Source organism: Sitophilus oryzae, unplaced genomic scaffold (assembly GCF_002938485.1).
Source record: "Sitophilus oryzae breed Bouriz unplaced genomic scaffold, Soryzae_2.0 scaffold_496_pilon_pilon, whole genome shotgun sequence".
NCBI classification, from domain to species: Eukaryota; Metazoa; Arthropoda; class Insecta; order Coleoptera; family Curculionidae; genus Sitophilus; species Sitophilus oryzae.
In genome coordinates this window covers 2,209,561-2,226,732 of record NW_022147080.1, presented here as the reverse complement: position 1 = coordinate 2,226,732, position 17,172 = coordinate 2,209,561, and the positions used below count along the sequence as shown (strand labels likewise).

Here is a 17,172-nt window from a genome sequence, read left to right as displayed (position 1 = left end):
TTTTGGAAGCTAAACGCCAGAAGATAGAAGTTTTTACATTTATCAATAATGGAAAGTGTTTTTTTTTAATTTGAATAAATGATAATTATATAAAAAAGCCAGAAATAATATAGCACAAATTTGAAACATATATCTTGATTACTAACTTACCATTAATAACTGATTATATACTTACCCTTACTGTTAATAAACCTTTTTTACTCGTTTTACAGTTAAAACGGATTTCTTTTTTTTATGAAATATTTGGTGGGGTGTGAACCCCGGGAAAAGGAGGAGACTAGGATAGGATAGAAAGGATCATTACAATAAAATATGAGAAAAACAATAAAATTTCCATATCAGCAAATTTCGATGGTCATTCTAATGATTAAAAGTTGTTTGAAGATACAACAAATACAAATACTGATATGGAAATAAATTACAAAATTTACAAAAAATCGTATAGGAAAATATAGGAAGGAATTTAGGGAAAGGGATCAAGGTATCACAGATAGAGGATGGAGATGAAATACTTTTACAATTTTAAAATTTTGAACCAACTGACAATCAATTGTGGATACTGTGAGATCTGAGATTCTAATCAAAAAATACCTTAAAAACTAAAAAAAAATATTACTAGAGATCCTAATAATTACACTTGAAAAAGACCCAAATGAAAATTAAAAATAAACATGAACTTGTTTTTTGATAATTTTGTCGTCGAACTAAAAAAAATAAAATGCTTTTTTCCAAAAACACAAACAGAAAAATTAGAATCTCTAATAACTAAAGAGAAATTCACAAAATATTTCTGATCATTTTTTTAACAGAATATATTGCACTTAACACAATCATTGTGATATATGCTTAGGAACTCCAGTAAATAAAAAAAATAACATAAAATTAAGTGGAATTTCAGAATAAGAATTTTGCTTCAACCCAATAAAATTACAGAGGTAAAATACAATATCATGAAATGTCAAAAATGATACAACTTTGTACTTCATTTTAACAAAAATATGCGTCTTAATTGACGATTTTATTAGATATATTTATATTTTGGTGGCCAAACACCATCACATCAAAGTTTGAACTGCTAGAAATTAAGATTTGTGATAGAGTCGAAAAATACATAATAATAATAGTAATACCTATTACACTAACGCTAGTTAAAGCTTTGTTTATGGCCCTAGTCGTACTACTTCGGTGCTTCGCCCCAAAAATCAGTACTGGCCCTAAAACGGGCTAAAGGCGAAGCAACGAGGTGGCCGACGAAGGCTTAAAAAAGACTGACGCTGCTTGGCCAGTAACACAATCAATCATAACTTCTAACATTTATCACACACTGATTTGAGCATTGCTCTCTTTTACAAAACTCAAATATCTTTCTTACAATTTTCTTCATTTTTTCTCTTCAACAATAAAAACAAAAAAATCACATTTAGAAATAGACTAAATTATTTTTTTAAACACTACAGTCTAGATTCCTAAAAACTATTGCGAGGACAAGTTACACTTGCCGGACGCATATCACAGGGCGGCTGAACAGGACAATCAACAGGTATGAGTTTGATTTAATTTTTTTCTTAATGACCTTAAAGTAACTATTAGGCCTTAATAATTCTATAGTTCCAAAAACTTATTATAAGTATAGTTGCTTTTTTAATATATCTCCTCTTTATAACTTCATAGTATTGTCGTGTTCACTCGCTACCAACAGTACCTAAGATTAGTTATGATTTCTCAGCGGTTCACTCATCATAAAAATATATGTTTGTATAAAGATAAATGTCTTTTTTTCTGTACGTTTGTCTCTCCCCGAATCAAGCCTGAACCTTGAGCAACAATTTGAGCTGTTGCGTAAAGTCAAGATGTTGGTTAACAGCCATTGATGATATACCCGTGGCAGCATGAAAAGGCAACATCACAGATTGATTGGCGTGCATCCAGTGCTGAGGGGGCAGGGGCAGAGCCGAAGCTGATGGGGGCTCGGTAAATTTACAGCCTGCATAATGGCCCGCTAACAGCCCTAATGGAGATCTTGGGCTGAGTTCAGCTCCTTTAACTGGAGACAGTCTTGATGGGGACTTGCACTGTGCTGGCGAGTCCTGGGGAGTGTACTTTGGGTATTTAGCAGTTTTCGCCTTAGCCTGGGAGACTATCTTGCCACCTACGTCGCTTCTCTTTGTCATCGCCATGATTACGTTTAGACAAGAGCGGAAATGTAAACAGATCGATGGCAGAACAAGCTTTAAAGTCCGCTGGTACCCTTTCTAAGTTGATATTTCGTTTATACTTTAAATTATCACAAGCCAGGGGCATGAATTTTGCGCTTAAAAACTCCAAGAAATACGGCGCAAATTTTGCTCTCACAAAATGGACGCAACTTGTAACCAAAACAAAGAACAATTCGTCACCGCCATATGCAATACCGTAATTACTATTTGGGACATTTATACTCCTCTATTCGTCCAAGCATTGGCACAAATATTCTACTTTCAACTCACCCACTGTCTGATTGCTTTTGAACGCAAAATTCACTAAATATCACCATTAAAACACCTTGGCTACACTTTCCAAATTCGCTTCACAACCATTTCTACTGAAAAACATATTCGAGTCACAATAAAAATACGTGAAACGTGAGGTACGTCACGACTACGTAACTAATCGATAAATACTTGTTTCGTAATTCTGACCAATCCTATATCTAGAAAACCCGAGAATTCAGCGAAAGCTACTCGGAAATACCCGAAGGTCACATGGTGGCGCCATCTCTTCAGATTTATATTAAACTCGATAAAGGATGGGCATAATATTCTGATGTAGAAAGACATTTATTATTTCCCGCTAGGGGCGATACTGAACCTAAATTTCGGTATACCTAATTTGTTTACCAATTACCAGAGATTCTGTATCGCTGGACCTTGCTCTGGACTTTCCTCCTCTTTTGGGCTTTGCCGAAAAATACACGTCAAATTTGTTTAAAGCACAAAAGAAAAATTAAATAGGACAAGTTTAGGATCTATACCGGATTTATTGCGTTAGCGCTTTGTAAAAAACACAAAACAATACATTTACAAATTCTTTCAACTGCTGGAAAAATTTTTTTCGCAAAAGGTTTGAACGTGTTGTCGTGAAAAGTGAACTAACGCTTCGTCCTACGTGGGCGACAAAAGCGGGCGATGCGAGCGACAAGTGTTTTTTCAAACACCCTTTTCTTCTGAAATCGTCCTGCGTCGGCAGCAGGACACCTTCATAAGCATAAATAACAGAGCTAATTCATAAGTTTCATTAAAAATATTAATTGTTTATAAGAAACTTATAAGAAAAGGTTTTTTGATAAGGTCACGTCGCTCGCATCGCCTGCTTTTGTCGCCCACGTAAGACGAAGCGTGAGTGGTGACAATTGGTGGTGACAATGTACCAAAGAAATAGAAGGGATACAATGTACCTATTCTCTGGGGCTGTCTGGGGGTGACTAAGTAAAGGTTTGGTAAAGGCGAATAAGATAGCCCAGACAGCTGTGGCCTTAAAGCCAAAGGCGTGCAAACGCCGATCCCTCATTTTAATACTAAACATGACTATACAGCACATTGATATCTATACAGGTGATTTCAAATAAATCACGATCAGCTGCCATTAATTTCCAGACACATCCCTGACGTTGCCTTTTTATTTGAGCACGCTGATAGCACGCTGTATATATTCGGCCAGGTGTGACTCCGCTCTAATATGTATATGTCTTTCTCTGTTCATTTCTTAAGTTATAGAGAGAGATAACCTATGGACTTTTTATTCTTAATCTAAGCTATGGACCAAGAATACACTTCAGCCTCGCCAAAACTCGCAAAAAAAGTGAGAATAGCAAACCATTTCTTTTCTGTGATTATACCTTTTTGTTGACTTTTCAGCATACCTACATCTTTTCAGAAAGATGACAATCGAAGGAAAGTCATTTCAAAAATGAAAAAAAAAATGCGCAGTAGATCCACCAATGAGATGTTGAATCAATTGCTAAATCTCACGTGTTGTGTTCTTTGTTTACAAATATCATAATTTCGTAACGATTGATCAAAATAGATGAGGTATTTTGAATAGCCGTTCAGTTGGACTCGTGTGTAATTTGTTTTTTAATCAAACATTTCAATTATGTTTGTTATTACTCCAGTAAAAAATTATATCAGCAAATTTTTCGCAACTGCGCCTAAAGCAATTCCTGCTGCTGAGATAGGGCTGATGGATGTATATTTAGAAGAAATACTTAAAATTTTAAGTTGGAATGACCCACATTCAACATTAAAAGCATTTTGTGTCTTCAACATTTTTGCCCTGTAAGTTGTTATTTATTTTGTAATTATTGGTACAAAAAGGCAATGTCATTATTTATTTTTAGAACAGTCTTAACCTTTGATATAAAGTTTTATGGAATATTCTTTCTGGTTCTTAGTTTTATTTTTGTTTACGACACCAGATGTAGGGAACAGTTATACGCAGAGTATAAAGGAGAATATGCCTATCTTGTTAAAGAAATTAAGAACGGAATTTCTAAAATAACTGACATGCTGCAATGTTTACACAGAGACAGCCCCGTAATGGTATAAAGTTGTTTTATTCATAAAACAATATATAATTTACTAAAATAATTTCTTTCAGTTCACATGCTTCATGGTGCTATTTTTTCTTACAATGCGAATAATTTCATTAAGTATGTCTGGAATTACCTTGTGTATGGTGCTATTGTTTATGCCCTTTTGTATACCTAAGGGCATTCAACTCCTTCCTGAAGATACAACTGAAAAATTAAAATACTTCTTAAATAGTTTAAGCACGCCTAAAAGTAATTATTATTATTACTATACGTGTCTTTTAAAAGATTGTAATAAGTTTAGTTTTAGATGTTTTAGCAGAGGATGAATTAATTCCCTTCATACAAGGAAAAGATTTTTCAAGACGTGAAGCTGATCTGGAAAGTTTACTAACAGACCGTACTGCAGGTGAGACTTTTTATATTTAAAATATATTCCTTCACTATAAATAGTTACATATTTATGTAATATTACAATTTTAGACTCAGTTACAAACAGTTTTGTAAGTGGGATTACTGCAATGCCATCATATATGGAGATTGCTGGAACAGAAAAAGATCTGGAAGAAGAAGATTTAATACCAAACCGTTCTTCACATAATAAGATGTTAAAAAGTGAATTATCTAGCGATTCTGAATCAGATAACAAGGATATACAATTCGACTCTGATCATTTCAATACCAGTTCATCAGAAGAAGAGCATTTTTCTAAGGGCCTTGCATTTCCCAAAGAACAGAAAGAAACCGAAGGTTTGGAGAAAATAATCAGCAGCGTCATGTCGTCTGTAAGTGAAAATGTTCTTGCAAATATCTTATATTCTGGAATCGGTAGAGAAAAACAACCGGCAAAGAAAGTGCGCAATAGTGAAAGTGATGATAGTAGTGATTTTGAAATTATTGATTATGTTTCTAGTGAAGATGATTAATAATATATCCTATTAATTTACTTTAGGATTTCAGTATACTCACAACTTAAAAAAGGATTTTATTTTTTATTTAAGCAATAAATAAACCTAAATAATGTGAATAGAGGAATATTTTTGATTGAAACCTTTAGTTTAGTGATGCACTTGTAGACATTTAAAGGACTTATTTATTGATATCTGATGCTAATAGCTTTAAGAATAAATATATAGTTTTAGCCATGTGGGGTTTTATTTTTATTAAACATAAAATTTATTTTTATATAAATAATTTACTATTTACTTGCTTTACATTCACAAACATAAAGTTTTATGTAGATATTGGTTCCTGTGAAGCTTTCTCAGTTTTATTGATTAATAAAACATCTTTTCTCTTTGGAAGATTTATTTCAATGGCTTCTTTAAATGATTTTCCTTCACTAACCCTCAAAAGTATCTCAAATACTAGAATTAAATGTTAAGGTTATTAATAAAAGTGTTTTCAGATCTTTGAGTCACTCTGTATATTTCATAAACAGTACCTTGATTGATAGTTAAAACTTTTCTTTGTTTTAATTTAAAGTATTCTCCAATTGGTAACTGACCATGTGATATACCTTCCTCTACGGCCTTTTTATAACATATTCCCTAAAAATTATATTTATTATATTCTTTAAAATAATAGGTACCAAAATTCTATTTACCTTATGTGCATTGTGGTCAACTAACCCACCGATAATATAAACTTTGTCATCTTCTAACTTTTGAATTACATTCGTACTATCACTGGTCAAATAAATCAATCGATCTTTGGGAAAGATATCCATGTAATGACTTTCATGAAAGTTTACATCCCATTTTTCCGATCCACCGTGTTTCCGTATGACCTCTTTATTTTTGCCAACGAATGTGGTTAAATGAAGTTGCATAGGTGCTTTAGCCCTTCTGTTTTCTGCGTAAATTCTAATAACTTGCTTGATAGCTTTGTTCATATCCTAAAACCCTAAATGACCAATACATTCGTTTATAAAGAAGCTCTTACTTTGCGCCACCTTGTCTGTCATTAAATCCGACCAACTTAAATCTATACATATTGAAATCTTACAGGGACTCTTATCCATTGTATTTTTTAATAATAATGGTTTGTTGTCGGTGATTTTAATATTATGAAGTCGGGCATACTCTTTTTTTGCTTTTAATTTCTCCTTTTGTTTAGCTCTTCTTTCTTTCTTATTTTCCTCCCATTTAAGATATTTCTTATATTTCTTCGTCTGCCGTTTAGTTAGTTTAGATATTTCAATACCATTAAACAATTCAACATGTGGTAAATTGGTTAATTCAACTTCCTTAGCTTCGGTTTGAGCTGGTGCAATTTCCCCGGATTCACTATGGGTATTTGCTATATTTTCTGTATTTTCAGACATCCTTAAGAAGATATTATTGCATAATTTTTACTTTCAAATCAATATGTTAGAATAATTTTGAAAAATTGTAATATTTAAACCAACTTAACCTCAAACTTCGTGTCATTCACAAGTCAAAATTAAAACGTCAAAATTCAAAATAAAAACAATACATAATTTATTAAAGGAACTTATCAATTAACACATATTATGGAAAAGGCATAACTTAAATATACATTAGGGATTATTTTGGTCCTGATAATTTTTGTAGACTATTTCCAAGGCAGTTGTAATCGTTCGTACATCTCCTTCAATTATTTTGGCCCAATTTTCAACATCACCCAATTCTTTTAGAGCACCACTAAATGAATCTACCAAATTTAACCATTGCTGGGTTTGCTTAGAAAAAGCTAATGCGCTGGAATGAAGCTGCTTTGCCTCTGCATCTAATTTCTTTTGGTTGAGATAGGCCTGAGCGACTCTAAAACAAGAAATTTATTAATTTTTACAACTGTATACAGGTAAAAATTATAAGTTTACCCAACGTTCAGATGATCAACTAAGGCATGGGTCAAATCACTAGCTGCAGCACAAGCTTCCTTTCGTTTAGTTTCTGAATTAATGGCAAGTTATTAATATTTTATTAAACAATAAACGGGTGTGTAGCTCAGCTTAACAAAACGTACCTTGTATTTCTTTTTTGACGCTCTGTTTTGCATGATGTTCTTTTACCATAGACGATAACATGGTAATGATTAAAACGTATTAGAAAATGCTTTTTTAGATTTTAGATAACTATAAAATAAACAGATATCACCACAATCAAAACAAAAATATTGATCTCTTATCTCCGGCTCTCGGTGTCCTTTAAATTTTAAACACAGATTTTAAATTGTTTTAAATGTGTCAATCTGGTTAGGAATGGCATGAATTTATCGATATAATAAATATATCGATATATACTCGGGTCCAGACAGGGACGGGAAGAAAAACTGGTTTTCGACGTGTAAAAAACAATTTTTTGAAAACAAGAATACTTTCATTTCCTGTGATTTTTTATAGTAATTTATTTCCATATATGTTTGGCATTAGGTAATTTTTTTCTCTCTATATTTCCCAAAAAGTTATCATCTAATAATTCAGTTTCAAAATATTATTGTATCGATATATTTTTATACTTCTCATCCTTACAACTTCCCATCATTTTGCAATCTAAATTTCAAGGTAAAATCTGTGTTTTTTGGGTTGCGTAAATTTTTCATAAACATGGCAAGCTTTGTAGGTGATGCCACGTTCAGTTGCAATTTTTTTTTATTTTTCCTCAGTTTTTTGAATATTAAATATGTTTTATCTACATCTCCTACAGCACCGTGGTACGAAGACCTTCCAGCCGTTGCAATGGATTACAAGGTCCATATAGACCCAGGAAAAGAGGACTGTTACTTTCAATATGTTAATCCTGGAGCTACTTTTTATGCCAGCTTTCAGGTATTTCAGTTTCTTTTAAGGTAATACAGTTTTAGCTACTTCCATTTAACGTGATTAGGTAGTACGTGGTGGTGATGGTATGGCCGGATTTGCTGTTAGAAATCCTCAGGGCCAAATAGTTCATCCTTATCAATGGAAGTCCAATAGTGAATATCAAGAGCAAGTTGTTGGTGAAGGAGGCTACTACTCTGTATGTATCGACAATCAGTTCTCCAAGTTTGCAGGCAAGCTGGTAAATATCTATTTAACAGTTGTTCGATATGACTTGTGGGAGAAATACACCAAGGAAGTTGAGGAATTGAATATGAATATGGAAAACTTTACGGTAGTGACACATAAAAGAGGCTTATATGAATTTAATTTAATAAATACATACTTTTTAGGCTTCAATTACTGATGTTGAAAAGAATATCAATCATATGTTGCAGTACCAACATCATACAAGGGGCAGAGAGGCTTGGGATATGAACTTGTTAGAAGCTAACAACAAATATGTGGTACGTTGGTCTTTAATTCAAATTGTTGTAATAGCTGCTGCTACTGTTGTTCAAGTTTATTTTGTAAGAAAATTGTTTGACATTAAGACCGGAAGTGGTTATAGTAAATCTCGTATATAAATTCACTTTTCTAAAGAGTTTTTCTGAAAAAAAAAACTGATCTATTGAAAGACAAGTTTGGGTATACCCAAGTCTGTAAGACATTTGAATATATATTTTATTAAAATATTTATACATTGTTAAGGTTAAAACAGAAATTTATTTTCATATATTTACCTACATTATATTTATATTAAGTTGGGTTTTTAGCTAAAATCTTTAGAAATTGGCAATGACTGATACAAATGTAGTTTTGCCTGTATTATTAATAATCTGTGATTGACTCTCTCTGCATTTAAAGGTTTTATTTCCATTTTTAAAATGAAATATTAATATTTGTGAGCAAATAAGAGACTTTTTGATACTAACAATAATTTTTATTTTTATTTTTTAATAAATTTTAATACAAATCTAGAACGTTATTTTAATTTTCAACATCAATCAGACAAATCAGACATACAATACCAAAAATAGCAAAAAGGGGGTTTGGAGTAGGGTTGCCAACTGTCCTCTAATTCAGGGTGCATCCACATTATCCTAGAAAACGCGAATCGGCGTAACCACCTTGAAACAATTTCCGGTAATTCTGTTGGCTGAAATTTTTGACAGATGAATTTGACAGATTAAATTTTTGATAGATGAATTTTTCAGCCAATAGAATTACTGGAAATTGTTTCAAGGTCGTTACGCCGATACGCCGATTTTCTAGGATAGTGTGGATGCACCCTCAGAGGACAGTCCTCTTTTTTATCTCACTGTCCTCTTTTCTCTCGTGTATTAAAAATGTCCGCTTTTTCACAAACCAAACTCAAAATCTAAAAAATATTTGTCTATCGCCACAATGCTTGAAAAAATTGTTAATCTGTGTCTTTCACTACTCCCACTTGTTTGTACAGAAAAGAAAATGAAGAAAGATTTACGCACAAGAAATATTTGTGGAAGCGACAAACATGTTTAACTATTTAATGTTTACTTACTGTTAGCTTATGTTTCGAAAAAAAAGTTTTGTTGAAAATGTTTTTTTTATTTCAACAAGTTTTGAGTAAAAATATTTTTAAGAAAGTAAGAAAGATCATCAATCGCATACTGTTGACATAACTTTTTGGTAAATTCTAGACATTTTGGCGAGGTTTCAAAAAATGTTTGCTTGTGCCTCTTTTTTACCCTCCCGTCCTCTATTATTTGTTTTGAAAGTTGGCAACCCTAGTTTGCAGTTTTTGCTAGTTTTTGTGTGATTTGTAACCCTCAAAATGAAAGAAATTATGAACTTGCTTTTTTACTCACCCGGTATGTATATAGGCAGTCTATAAAAACATTAATCTAATAATGTTTGATGTTTCATTATTTCTATGCCTATACTGTGATGTCTTTTTCATGTGGTCACATGCTGTATTGGGAAAGGAAAATATTTTTTTTATATAAAATGTTTATTTTTCAATATAAAATATTATATATACATACATTTGACACTTGAAGTGTAATAATAAGAAAATATAATAATAGAATGTACAATATATCAGTTCCTTCATTCTCCTATACAAAAATCATATAAATATATAAAATTTTGACTATTTCGACTTGAGATAATTTTCGGAAAAGGCCAAAAATTTGTGACGTTGTCTTAAGTTTCTTGCTCTGACGTGTATGTTGGCTATTTCGACTGTGTGATTGGCGGGGAACCACCCCATTTGACCATTACGAATCTTCTCACCATGGTACCAACCTAATCAACAAAAAACGAAAACATAAATATCGTGTAAATATAATGTTTAACGTTTACAATGTTGATGTATTTTTTTTTTGTAATTGTGTAAATTAAACCTACAGAAAAGTCACCATTCAGTAGTTACAGTCACTTGCACAAATATTTGCTTGCAAAAAAGTGCATTAAAGCAGTTTTACTTTATTAAATTACACCAAAAATGTATTTTTTGAGGCATTTTAAAAGTGAGAGTATCAAAGATTCAAAGTGTGCATATTGTACAGAATATCCTTAATTTTTTTCATTCAAGTTTATATTGAAAAAAACTAGGGATGAAGTTTAACATATTATCTACTTGAAATTGATAAAAACGGAACTATCTCAATAATTTAGGAACGTACTTAAAATTTTCTGAACAGTATGAACCTCAGTATGAACTGACCTCAGACACATCCTAAAACGTATACCGATTTGGTCATTGTAACTGCGTGGTTAGGTTAGGTTAGGTTAGGTTGGATTTTAACGTGTAAGACAGTGATGTAGACAGCTTAAATGAAAAATCAAATGTATTAAAAAGAGATAAAAGTTGGGTTGATACTATTATTAGATTTCCACTACGCGGTGTTGCCGGATTTTGCATCAAAACTTCAAACCGCACAACTAGGCGTTTGCGAAAAATGTTCATCTAGTTGGAATTTTATTTTTCACAATTAGTTACTCGTTTTACTACAACTGTAATAGATTATATTTAACATATATATATATATATATATATATATATATATATATATATATATATATATATATATATATATATATATATATATATATATATATATATATATATATATATATATATATATATATATATATATATATTTATTTTTTTTTTATAGTTTTAGTAGTATATATGAAAGTTGTTTAAATAGTTTATTTTAAAAATTATTAATAATTATTAATACTTCTACACACGTAAAAACCGTGAACACTGTATGTCGCTTTTTATATTGTCTCTCTGTCTGTCACCCGGTCATTTATATTTATCTCTATCGCCTGCATTAAAATAGAGACCACGCAGATGAAGTGTCCAGTATGCTATTTAACAAATGATGATGACATAACGTTTTTGAACGATCACTAAACGTGTTTTACACTAAACTTTTAATGATTTTTCCTATAAATTGTATACCTACCGTCAGCTAATTTTCGGAGAACGTTAATGACATCCCCTTTGGTTAGTGACAGTTCGTCGGGCTGAGTGGCAGTGTAATTGTGAACTGCGGATACCTGAGGGCAATCCCACACCTCGTACAACGTTTCTTCGGGATCTTGAGACTTTGGTGGAGTTAGCGCTTCAATCCATCTTTCCTTGTCGCTTTCCGAGTTACAGGATAGTAACTGGAATATTATGAGATAAAAAATTAGCTAAATTTTCGCAATTATGGGCTAAAACTTAGCCTAGGCCTAGGCTTGGTGCATTTTAACCGATTTTTAAAATTCCGATATCAGCGCTCGTACGGCAGAAATCAGAACTGTCCAAATCAGTTTATTTCACTCCGTCACGGTTACCCAGACATTACCAGTCATGTTCATCTCATTGAAATAATATTGAAATAGTGGTTATGTCATATGTCATAAATTTCAAATGGTAGTGAAATTGGAAAAAATGTCAACACGAAAAAGGGGGAATTGCGTGTAGGGTTCAGAACCGGGAAATCCCAAAACAGCTCCGGTTCCGGAAACCCTAATTGCGTGGTTGTTGGGTACAATAGCACTCTCCCGGGACAACATTTTACAGCTTTCCAACATAATCACACCAATCTGATTTACAGCAAAAATGTATTCAGGCAGTTCGACGCAGTGGTGGATACAGGGGGAGGGCCCATGGAGCCCCCCCCCCTAAAGCCTGTGAATTGTGTAAAATATTAGGCTTTTGGGTTAAAAATGGCACCCTAAAAAGCATATCTTACATTGCTTTTCATTTTGCCCCCCCCCTAAAATAATTCCTGTATCCGCCCCTGGTTCGACGAAACAAGTGAGCAAACAAAGTGCCCAATACAATTTAATCAATATTAGTGGTATACTTCTTTTTAATAAACTAGTGCTTAAATTTTTTTATGAACGTCTTCTAAAATAGTAATGATGTACCTTTAAAAAAGTTCGTTACAACCCAGATAGCAAAACCGGTGCGTATAACTACACAAAACTATACTCGCTACATTAGTTGAATCAGGCGGCGCCGGCGTGTTATTTAACTCGGTTGTTTACGGGATTTTCCGATGGTGGCAGCACTAGCGGAGAATGCCCCAAGCCTATAAACACTGTAAAATATTTTATACTTACAAATTCGACAGATTTTCCGTTTTGGTTTTCTAAAACAGTCAGCAAAAGCATGTTCTTCCCTTGAGTATCTTTTAGCGGAGCTAATAACTCTGACGTATTTAATTCTACTAAGTTTCTTGGGCAGTAGTGCATGACGTTGTAACTATTTTCGCTAGAAAGCAAGTAATTTTTTGTCAATAAAATCTTCAGCGTTGAAAAATGATTGTTTTAGATTTTTAAATAAAATATGTGTAACTACATAGTGTAGATGGCATTCAAAATTAAGAAGTACAATATGTTTGAAAAAAAAAACGGTATCAGCGATGGCTATGACATGAAGATCGCTATCATTTTATATGCAAAATTATATGGCGAATCGAACGCCACTTCTAAAGGCCGTAAGTGGGAATGAAAATTTTAGATTTTTGTCTGAATCACTTTATTCTAATTTCAATTAAATATTATTCATGTTTGGACGCCTCTATGTGTACTTATTTCTCTGAGATTCATACCAAATTAAAGTACCCAAATAAAAATTTTCATAAAAAATTGCGCTTACGCAAAATTGTTCATTATTTCAATTTATTTTGTTTATTTTATAACGACAAAAATATACATATACACACTATGAACGAAAAAAAACTGTCACAGTAGTCTTTGAAATAATAAATAAGGATAATTTTTCTTGGGCCACAACCTCTATAAATGTTATTTAATAAAAATTAACATAAAAATTAATATTTAACTTAGAAAAAAGTAAAAAATTGTGTCTGATTTTCATTTAAAAGGCTACCGTGATGCGGTTTTTTTTCGATTGTATGATATAATCTTACCTTTTTTCTTTGCTCACAATGAGAAGATCGTTGAACAAAAACAGGTGGACGGTGCTTTTAACGCATCTCTTACCAAATGTCAATTTGGTATCTTCGTTACGCGTTTGGATATGAGTAACGGGTCCACAACGTACCAAGTACCTTTCCGTTATGAAAATGGGGGTTATTGGCACGTTTTGAGGAAACTCTAGCTGTCTGGATATTTTTTTCAGTTCGGTTTCGCGTTCTTTGTTCCTTGCCGCTTCGTTACACTGGCTAACAATCTAAAAGTTAAATAAATAGTATATATTAAATAAATAGTATATATATAAATACCGACCTCGAAAGTATTAATAATAATATCAAATTTATTTGCCATAATCAGTGTTTAACTGCTATTAATCATGTAGAAAGTAAAAAAAATAAAAACTAAATCTAAACTCATGGTACTTGTTCAACCAAAACGGTACGAAAAATGCTGAAAATGTTATATTTTTCTTGACATTTTCCGGCAAATTTTAAAAAACTTTTTAGTGCCACTTGTTTATTCGCCTGATATTTCTCTGCGGTGTATCTAAACCGTGCAGTGTTGCCACTTTCTACATTATCCATATTCGACATATTATTTGTATTCACTTTAATTTTAAATTTGTACACAACAAACCAAACCAAACCAAAACAATTACGAGTATTAATTCTAATCATATCAGTGTCTATAATAGCACAGATCATACAGATTATAAACTCATCGTCAGAAGCATTGTTTTTCGTGGTTCCAATTTTTGGAGTCGCGCACTAGTTAGGTTACTAGTTCGCGCACAAGCACGCCCACTTATGGCCTCTAAAATTGTGCACAGCGCCTGACCGGCCCAGTTATTACGCTGTTTAAACGGGAGTTTATTTTTGTGCACAAGAAAATTTGCTCATAGTCGTAAAAAACAATTTTCGTACCACGAATTAGGGACAAGATTTTTATCTGTATATTTATAGACATATTTATACATTATACTCTGTGATAATAGACACTGATACAATAGTAATAGACAGTCTATTACTAACAATTCTAGACACAAACCACATTAATTATTTTTACGCATACCAAATTTTTATATTTATTTTTAACTATACTTAAAAAATAACTCTTAACATTCCCATATTACGAACTAATTTTAACAAAAAAACTGGGTAAAATTATTCTTATGAGGTTTACGAAAATCACGGTTATACCGCAAAATAACTTTATTTAGAACTAAATGTATTAAAATAATTCACCATATTATTCAGTATCAAAACCAAACCTGTTTATCGGAATTTGCTATTCGGAACATCGACAAAATCAGACAAATAAACCGTATATGAACGACACACAACAACTCATTCCAGGGATTTCAGATTTCACTCATTATAGCATATTATTCTTCTTTTGACTATCTGGCAACACAGGGCGTCGAATAAGCTGAAAAACCTCGTGAAAACTCTTAATAGCCGGTAATTGCCAGCGGTTCTCAAAATGTTGCCATTATAATTCTTTTTAATTTTCAAAGTTAAATAACTCGGTTATTTTTAATTTATTTTAAAAATGGTAAAGAGGAAAGATGTTTCTTTTGACTGTCACTTATTTCTAGGGCACCCTGCATATTCAGATAATTTTAGAACTACATATTATACCTTATTAACAGCTACCATAGCATAATGACAGGCGAAATACTCCGGATCTTGTTGGGGTAACCTTTTTAACACAGCTTCAACTAGTAGAGGCCAGCGAGTGATTCTTTGCATTGGTAACATTAAAAACGAGTATAGAGTTAAAGACTGACACACTTCGCTCAGTTCTAAATGACTGAGAAATTCCGAAAATCCAAGACGATCCCTAAAGAGAAGAAAAAATAAATTTTAAACGTTTTATTCCAGAAATTGGGAAAGTTAGGAATTTCCAATTTCTTACTTTAATACTTTCAGGACTTCATCAAATAATACTTGATTCTCACAATACTGAATGTACACATTGAAATTCTCTTCGGCATGTTTTTGAACAATATCACAAATGCCATACAGCAAAATATTGTCTTGCCAGCATTTTTCTATGTCGTGAAGTAATTTTTCCGAAGAACTTCGCACTAAAATTTAAGAAAAAAACTTTTTATTTTTTTTCTACAGGGTGTGAAGAAAATATATACCGCTTTCAACATGGCCGAATAAAATATCTTTTTCTTGGGCAGTGAGTAGATTCGTAGTACTTAAATTTTTGATAAAATGACTAGTAAGAACGTTGAGTGAGTTCAGATATGACGCTTCTGAGGTGAGTATCTCGAATTTGGCTTCTTGGAGTTTTTTCTGCGGTACACTGAGACTACCTAAAAAAATCAACAAAATACATTTAAAAAAAATTAAATTCTTTCATATACCGAGTGTTTCAAATTAGATTCTTACCAATGGGATCTCGGAAACAGTAAGAGATACAGGATACTCGGAGCAAAATTGGCTACTTATCTTTGTCATTTGATATTTTTAGGGACCTGGATTTTTTAATTTCCTTTTTGAAAGGCTTATGATCTTCCCAATGCCATTATGTATCTTGTTTTGTACACACCATCCCTATACCCACCTCTTTCCAACATATTGCTTTTTATGGAATAATTGTTTTTTCCCGCGACTTCGTTCGCGTAAAATTTGAATTTTATTAATATAAAGTGTAATGTTATTTATTATAGCACCTAGTGGCAATATTTGAAAGTACATATTACATGTGTCTAGTTGTAATTGATAGTCTATGAATAAAGATAGCCGTTTGAGAGAGTTTAACAGAACCGTGCGTCTTTTTTGAATATTATCGTTATATTTTGGACAATTCACACAATATCTTTATAAATTATAGCCTATGTATTATTCTGACGTATAAGCTATATTATTGTAAAGTTTCATTAAAATCCATTCAGTATATAGTTTTTGTGCGTGAAAGAGTAAGAAACATACATACAAACCATACATACAAACTTTCACGCTTATTATTTGTAAGGATTCTTTAGATTGTTTGGGCAAGTGTGCTACAACTGTTTTAGGGAGGCAATCAGCATCTAAAAAGGAAGTAAAAAACGCATTTCCGTATTTAAAAAAATAAAGTTGATGGTGGTTCCAGAAAAACGAAACGTCGTAAGTGAGTTTTGACGTGTTTGACACCAACACACGGGTTTCGACACCAAAGATTGAAACTAAAGCAGGTTCTTTGAGGATATATTTATAAATTTTTTTCTAACTGTCAAAATAAACTCGTAAAAAATAAAAACGAGAACCGGCAGAGCTATATGGAGGGTTCAGTCTCCAAGTTGCTAGACTTTTTGAAAAGGATAGGACTGGAGAATGTAACATAAGGGATCAAAAGA

The 17,172-nt window shown here is 32.3% G+C and overlaps 6 protein-coding genes across 10 annotated transcripts in view; 2 read left to right on the top strand and 4 right to left on the bottom strand.

Annotated features, from left to right (window-relative positions):
• Positions 1-242: 242 nt before the first annotated feature.
• Positions 243-2,648, bottom strand: LOC115886776 (proline-rich nuclear receptor coactivator 2). The gene has a single exon (XM_030906060.1). It carries the CDS (start codon positions 2,175-2,177, stop codon positions 1,803-1,805), a length of 375 nt encoding a protein of 124 aa, XP_030761920.1. The 5' UTR covers positions 2,178-2,648; the 3' UTR covers positions 243-1,802.
• A 1,095-nt stretch (positions 2,649-3,743) lies between these two features.
• LOC115886744 lies at positions 3,744-5,596 on the top strand. Of its 3 annotated transcripts, XM_030906018.1 has the most exons (6): positions 3,744-3,837; positions 3,894-4,313; positions 4,376-4,577; positions 4,636-4,819; positions 4,872-4,976; positions 5,051-5,596. In XM_030906018.1, exons 2-6 carry the CDS (start codon positions 4,132-4,134, stop codon positions 5,491-5,493), a joined length of 1,116 nt encoding a protein of 371 aa, XP_030761878.1. In that variant the 5' UTR covers positions 3,744-3,837; positions 3,894-4,131; the 3' UTR covers positions 5,494-5,596. The 3 variants fall into 3 exon arrangements, with proteins under 3 accessions (XP_030761878.1, XP_030761877.1, XP_030761879.1); XM_030906017.1 differs by having other exon boundaries at positions 3,816-4,313; XM_030906019.1 differs by having other exon boundaries at positions 3,818-4,313; positions 4,878-4,976.
• Positions 5,597-5,706: 110 nt separating this feature from the next.
• Positions 5,707-7,006, bottom strand: LOC115886745 (tRNA methyltransferase 10 homolog A-like). The gene is made up of 4 exons (XM_030906020.1): positions 6,522-7,006; positions 6,174-6,464; positions 6,012-6,117; positions 5,707-5,934 (listed from the first exon to the last, which is right to left on the bottom strand). The coding sequence occupies exons 1-4, from the start codon at positions 6,891-6,893 to the stop codon at positions 5,801-5,803; spliced, it is 903 nt and encodes a 300-aa protein (XP_030761880.1). The 5' UTR covers positions 6,894-7,006; the 3' UTR covers positions 5,707-5,800.
• A 20-nt stretch (positions 7,007-7,026) lies between these two features.
• Positions 7,027-7,771, bottom strand: LOC115886747 (biogenesis of lysosome-related organelles complex 1 subunit 1). Its single transcript, XM_030906021.1, has 3 exons — positions 7,559-7,771; positions 7,413-7,485; positions 7,027-7,353 (listed from the first exon to the last, which is right to left on the bottom strand). Exons 1-3 carry the CDS (start codon positions 7,617-7,619, stop codon positions 7,110-7,112), a joined length of 378 nt encoding a protein of 125 aa, XP_030761881.1. The 5' UTR covers positions 7,620-7,771; the 3' UTR covers positions 7,027-7,109.
• A 342-nt stretch (positions 7,772-8,113) lies between these two features.
• Positions 8,114-8,986, top strand: LOC115886778 (transmembrane emp24 domain-containing protein 5). The gene is made up of 3 exons (XM_030906062.1): positions 8,114-8,360; positions 8,419-8,685; positions 8,744-8,986. The coding sequence occupies exons 1-3, from the start codon at positions 8,139-8,141 to the stop codon at positions 8,975-8,977; spliced, it is 723 nt and encodes a 240-aa protein (XP_030761922.1). The 5' UTR covers positions 8,114-8,138; the 3' UTR covers positions 8,978-8,986.
• Positions 8,987-10,386: 1,400 nt separating this feature from the next.
• Positions 10,387-17,172, bottom strand: part of LOC115886792 — a 91,305-nt gene continuing 84,519 nt past the window's right edge. For 2 of the 3 annotated variants that reach the window (XM_030906079.1, XM_030906078.1), the window contains exons 10-16: positions 15,970-16,146; positions 15,738-15,909; positions 15,461-15,662; positions 13,814-14,076; positions 13,002-13,152; positions 11,852-12,056; positions 10,387-10,679 (exon numbers count right to left, since the gene is read on the bottom strand). In XM_030906079.1, the coding sequence (XP_030761939.1) occupies positions 10,525-10,679; positions 11,852-12,056; positions 13,002-13,152; positions 13,814-14,076; positions 15,461-15,662; positions 15,738-15,909; positions 15,970-16,146 (1,325 nt within the window). In that variant the 3' untranslated portion in view covers positions 10,387-10,524. Of the gene's footprint in view, positions 10,680-11,851; positions 12,057-13,001; positions 13,155-13,813; positions 14,077-15,460; positions 15,663-15,737; positions 15,910-15,969; positions 16,147-17,172 lie in introns of those variants that run through there. The other variant, XM_030906080.1, reaches the window with a different exon arrangement.

Coding starts and splice junctions, on each gene's coding strand:
- LOC115886776 (XM_030906060.1), bottom strand. CDS start 2,177: ATGGCGATGACAAAGAGAAGCGACGTAGGTGGCAAGATAGTCTCCCAG.
- LOC115886744 (XM_030906018.1), top strand. CDS start 4,132: ATGTTTGTTATTACTCCAGTAAAAAATTATATCAGCAAATTTTTCGCA. Junction 4,578..4,635: donor ACAGAGACAGCCCCGTAATG/GTATAAAGTTGT, acceptor AATTTCTTTCAG/TTCACATGCTTCATGGTGCT. Junction 4,820..4,871: donor TAGTTTAAGCACGCCTAAAA/GTAATTATTATT, acceptor TAATAAGTTTAG/TTTTAGATGTTTTAGCAGAG.
- LOC115886745 (XM_030906020.1), bottom strand. CDS start 6,893: ATGTCTGAAAATACAGAAAATATAGCAAATACCCATAGTGAATCCGGG. Junction 6,465..6,521: donor CGGATTTAATGACAGACAAG/GTGGCGCAAAGT, acceptor TTAGGGTTTTAG/GATATGAACAAAGCTATCAA. Junction 6,118..6,173: donor TTGACCACAATGCACATAAG/GTAAATAGAATT, acceptor TATAATTTTTAG/GGAATATGTTATAAAAAGGC.
- LOC115886747 (XM_030906021.1), bottom strand. CDS start 7,619: ATGTTATCGTCTATGGTAAAAGAACATCATGCAAAACAGAGCGTCAAA. Junction 7,486..7,558: donor CGTCAAAAAAGAAATACAAG/GTACGTTTTGTT, acceptor CCATTAATTCAG/AAACTAAACGAAAGGAAGCT. Junction 7,354..7,412: donor GTTGATCATCTGAACGTTGG/GTAAACTTATAA, acceptor TTCTTGTTTTAG/AGTCGCTCAGGCCTATCTCA.
- LOC115886778 (XM_030906062.1), top strand. CDS start 8,139: ATGGCAAGCTTTGTAGGTGATGCCACGTTCAGTTGCAATTTTTTTTTA. Junction 8,361..8,418: donor CTTTTTATGCCAGCTTTCAG/GTATTTCAGTTT, acceptor TAACGTGATTAG/GTAGTACGTGGTGGTGATGG. Junction 8,686..8,743: donor TGAATATGGAAAACTTTACG/GTAGTGACACAT, acceptor CATACTTTTTAG/GCTTCAATTACTGATGTTGA.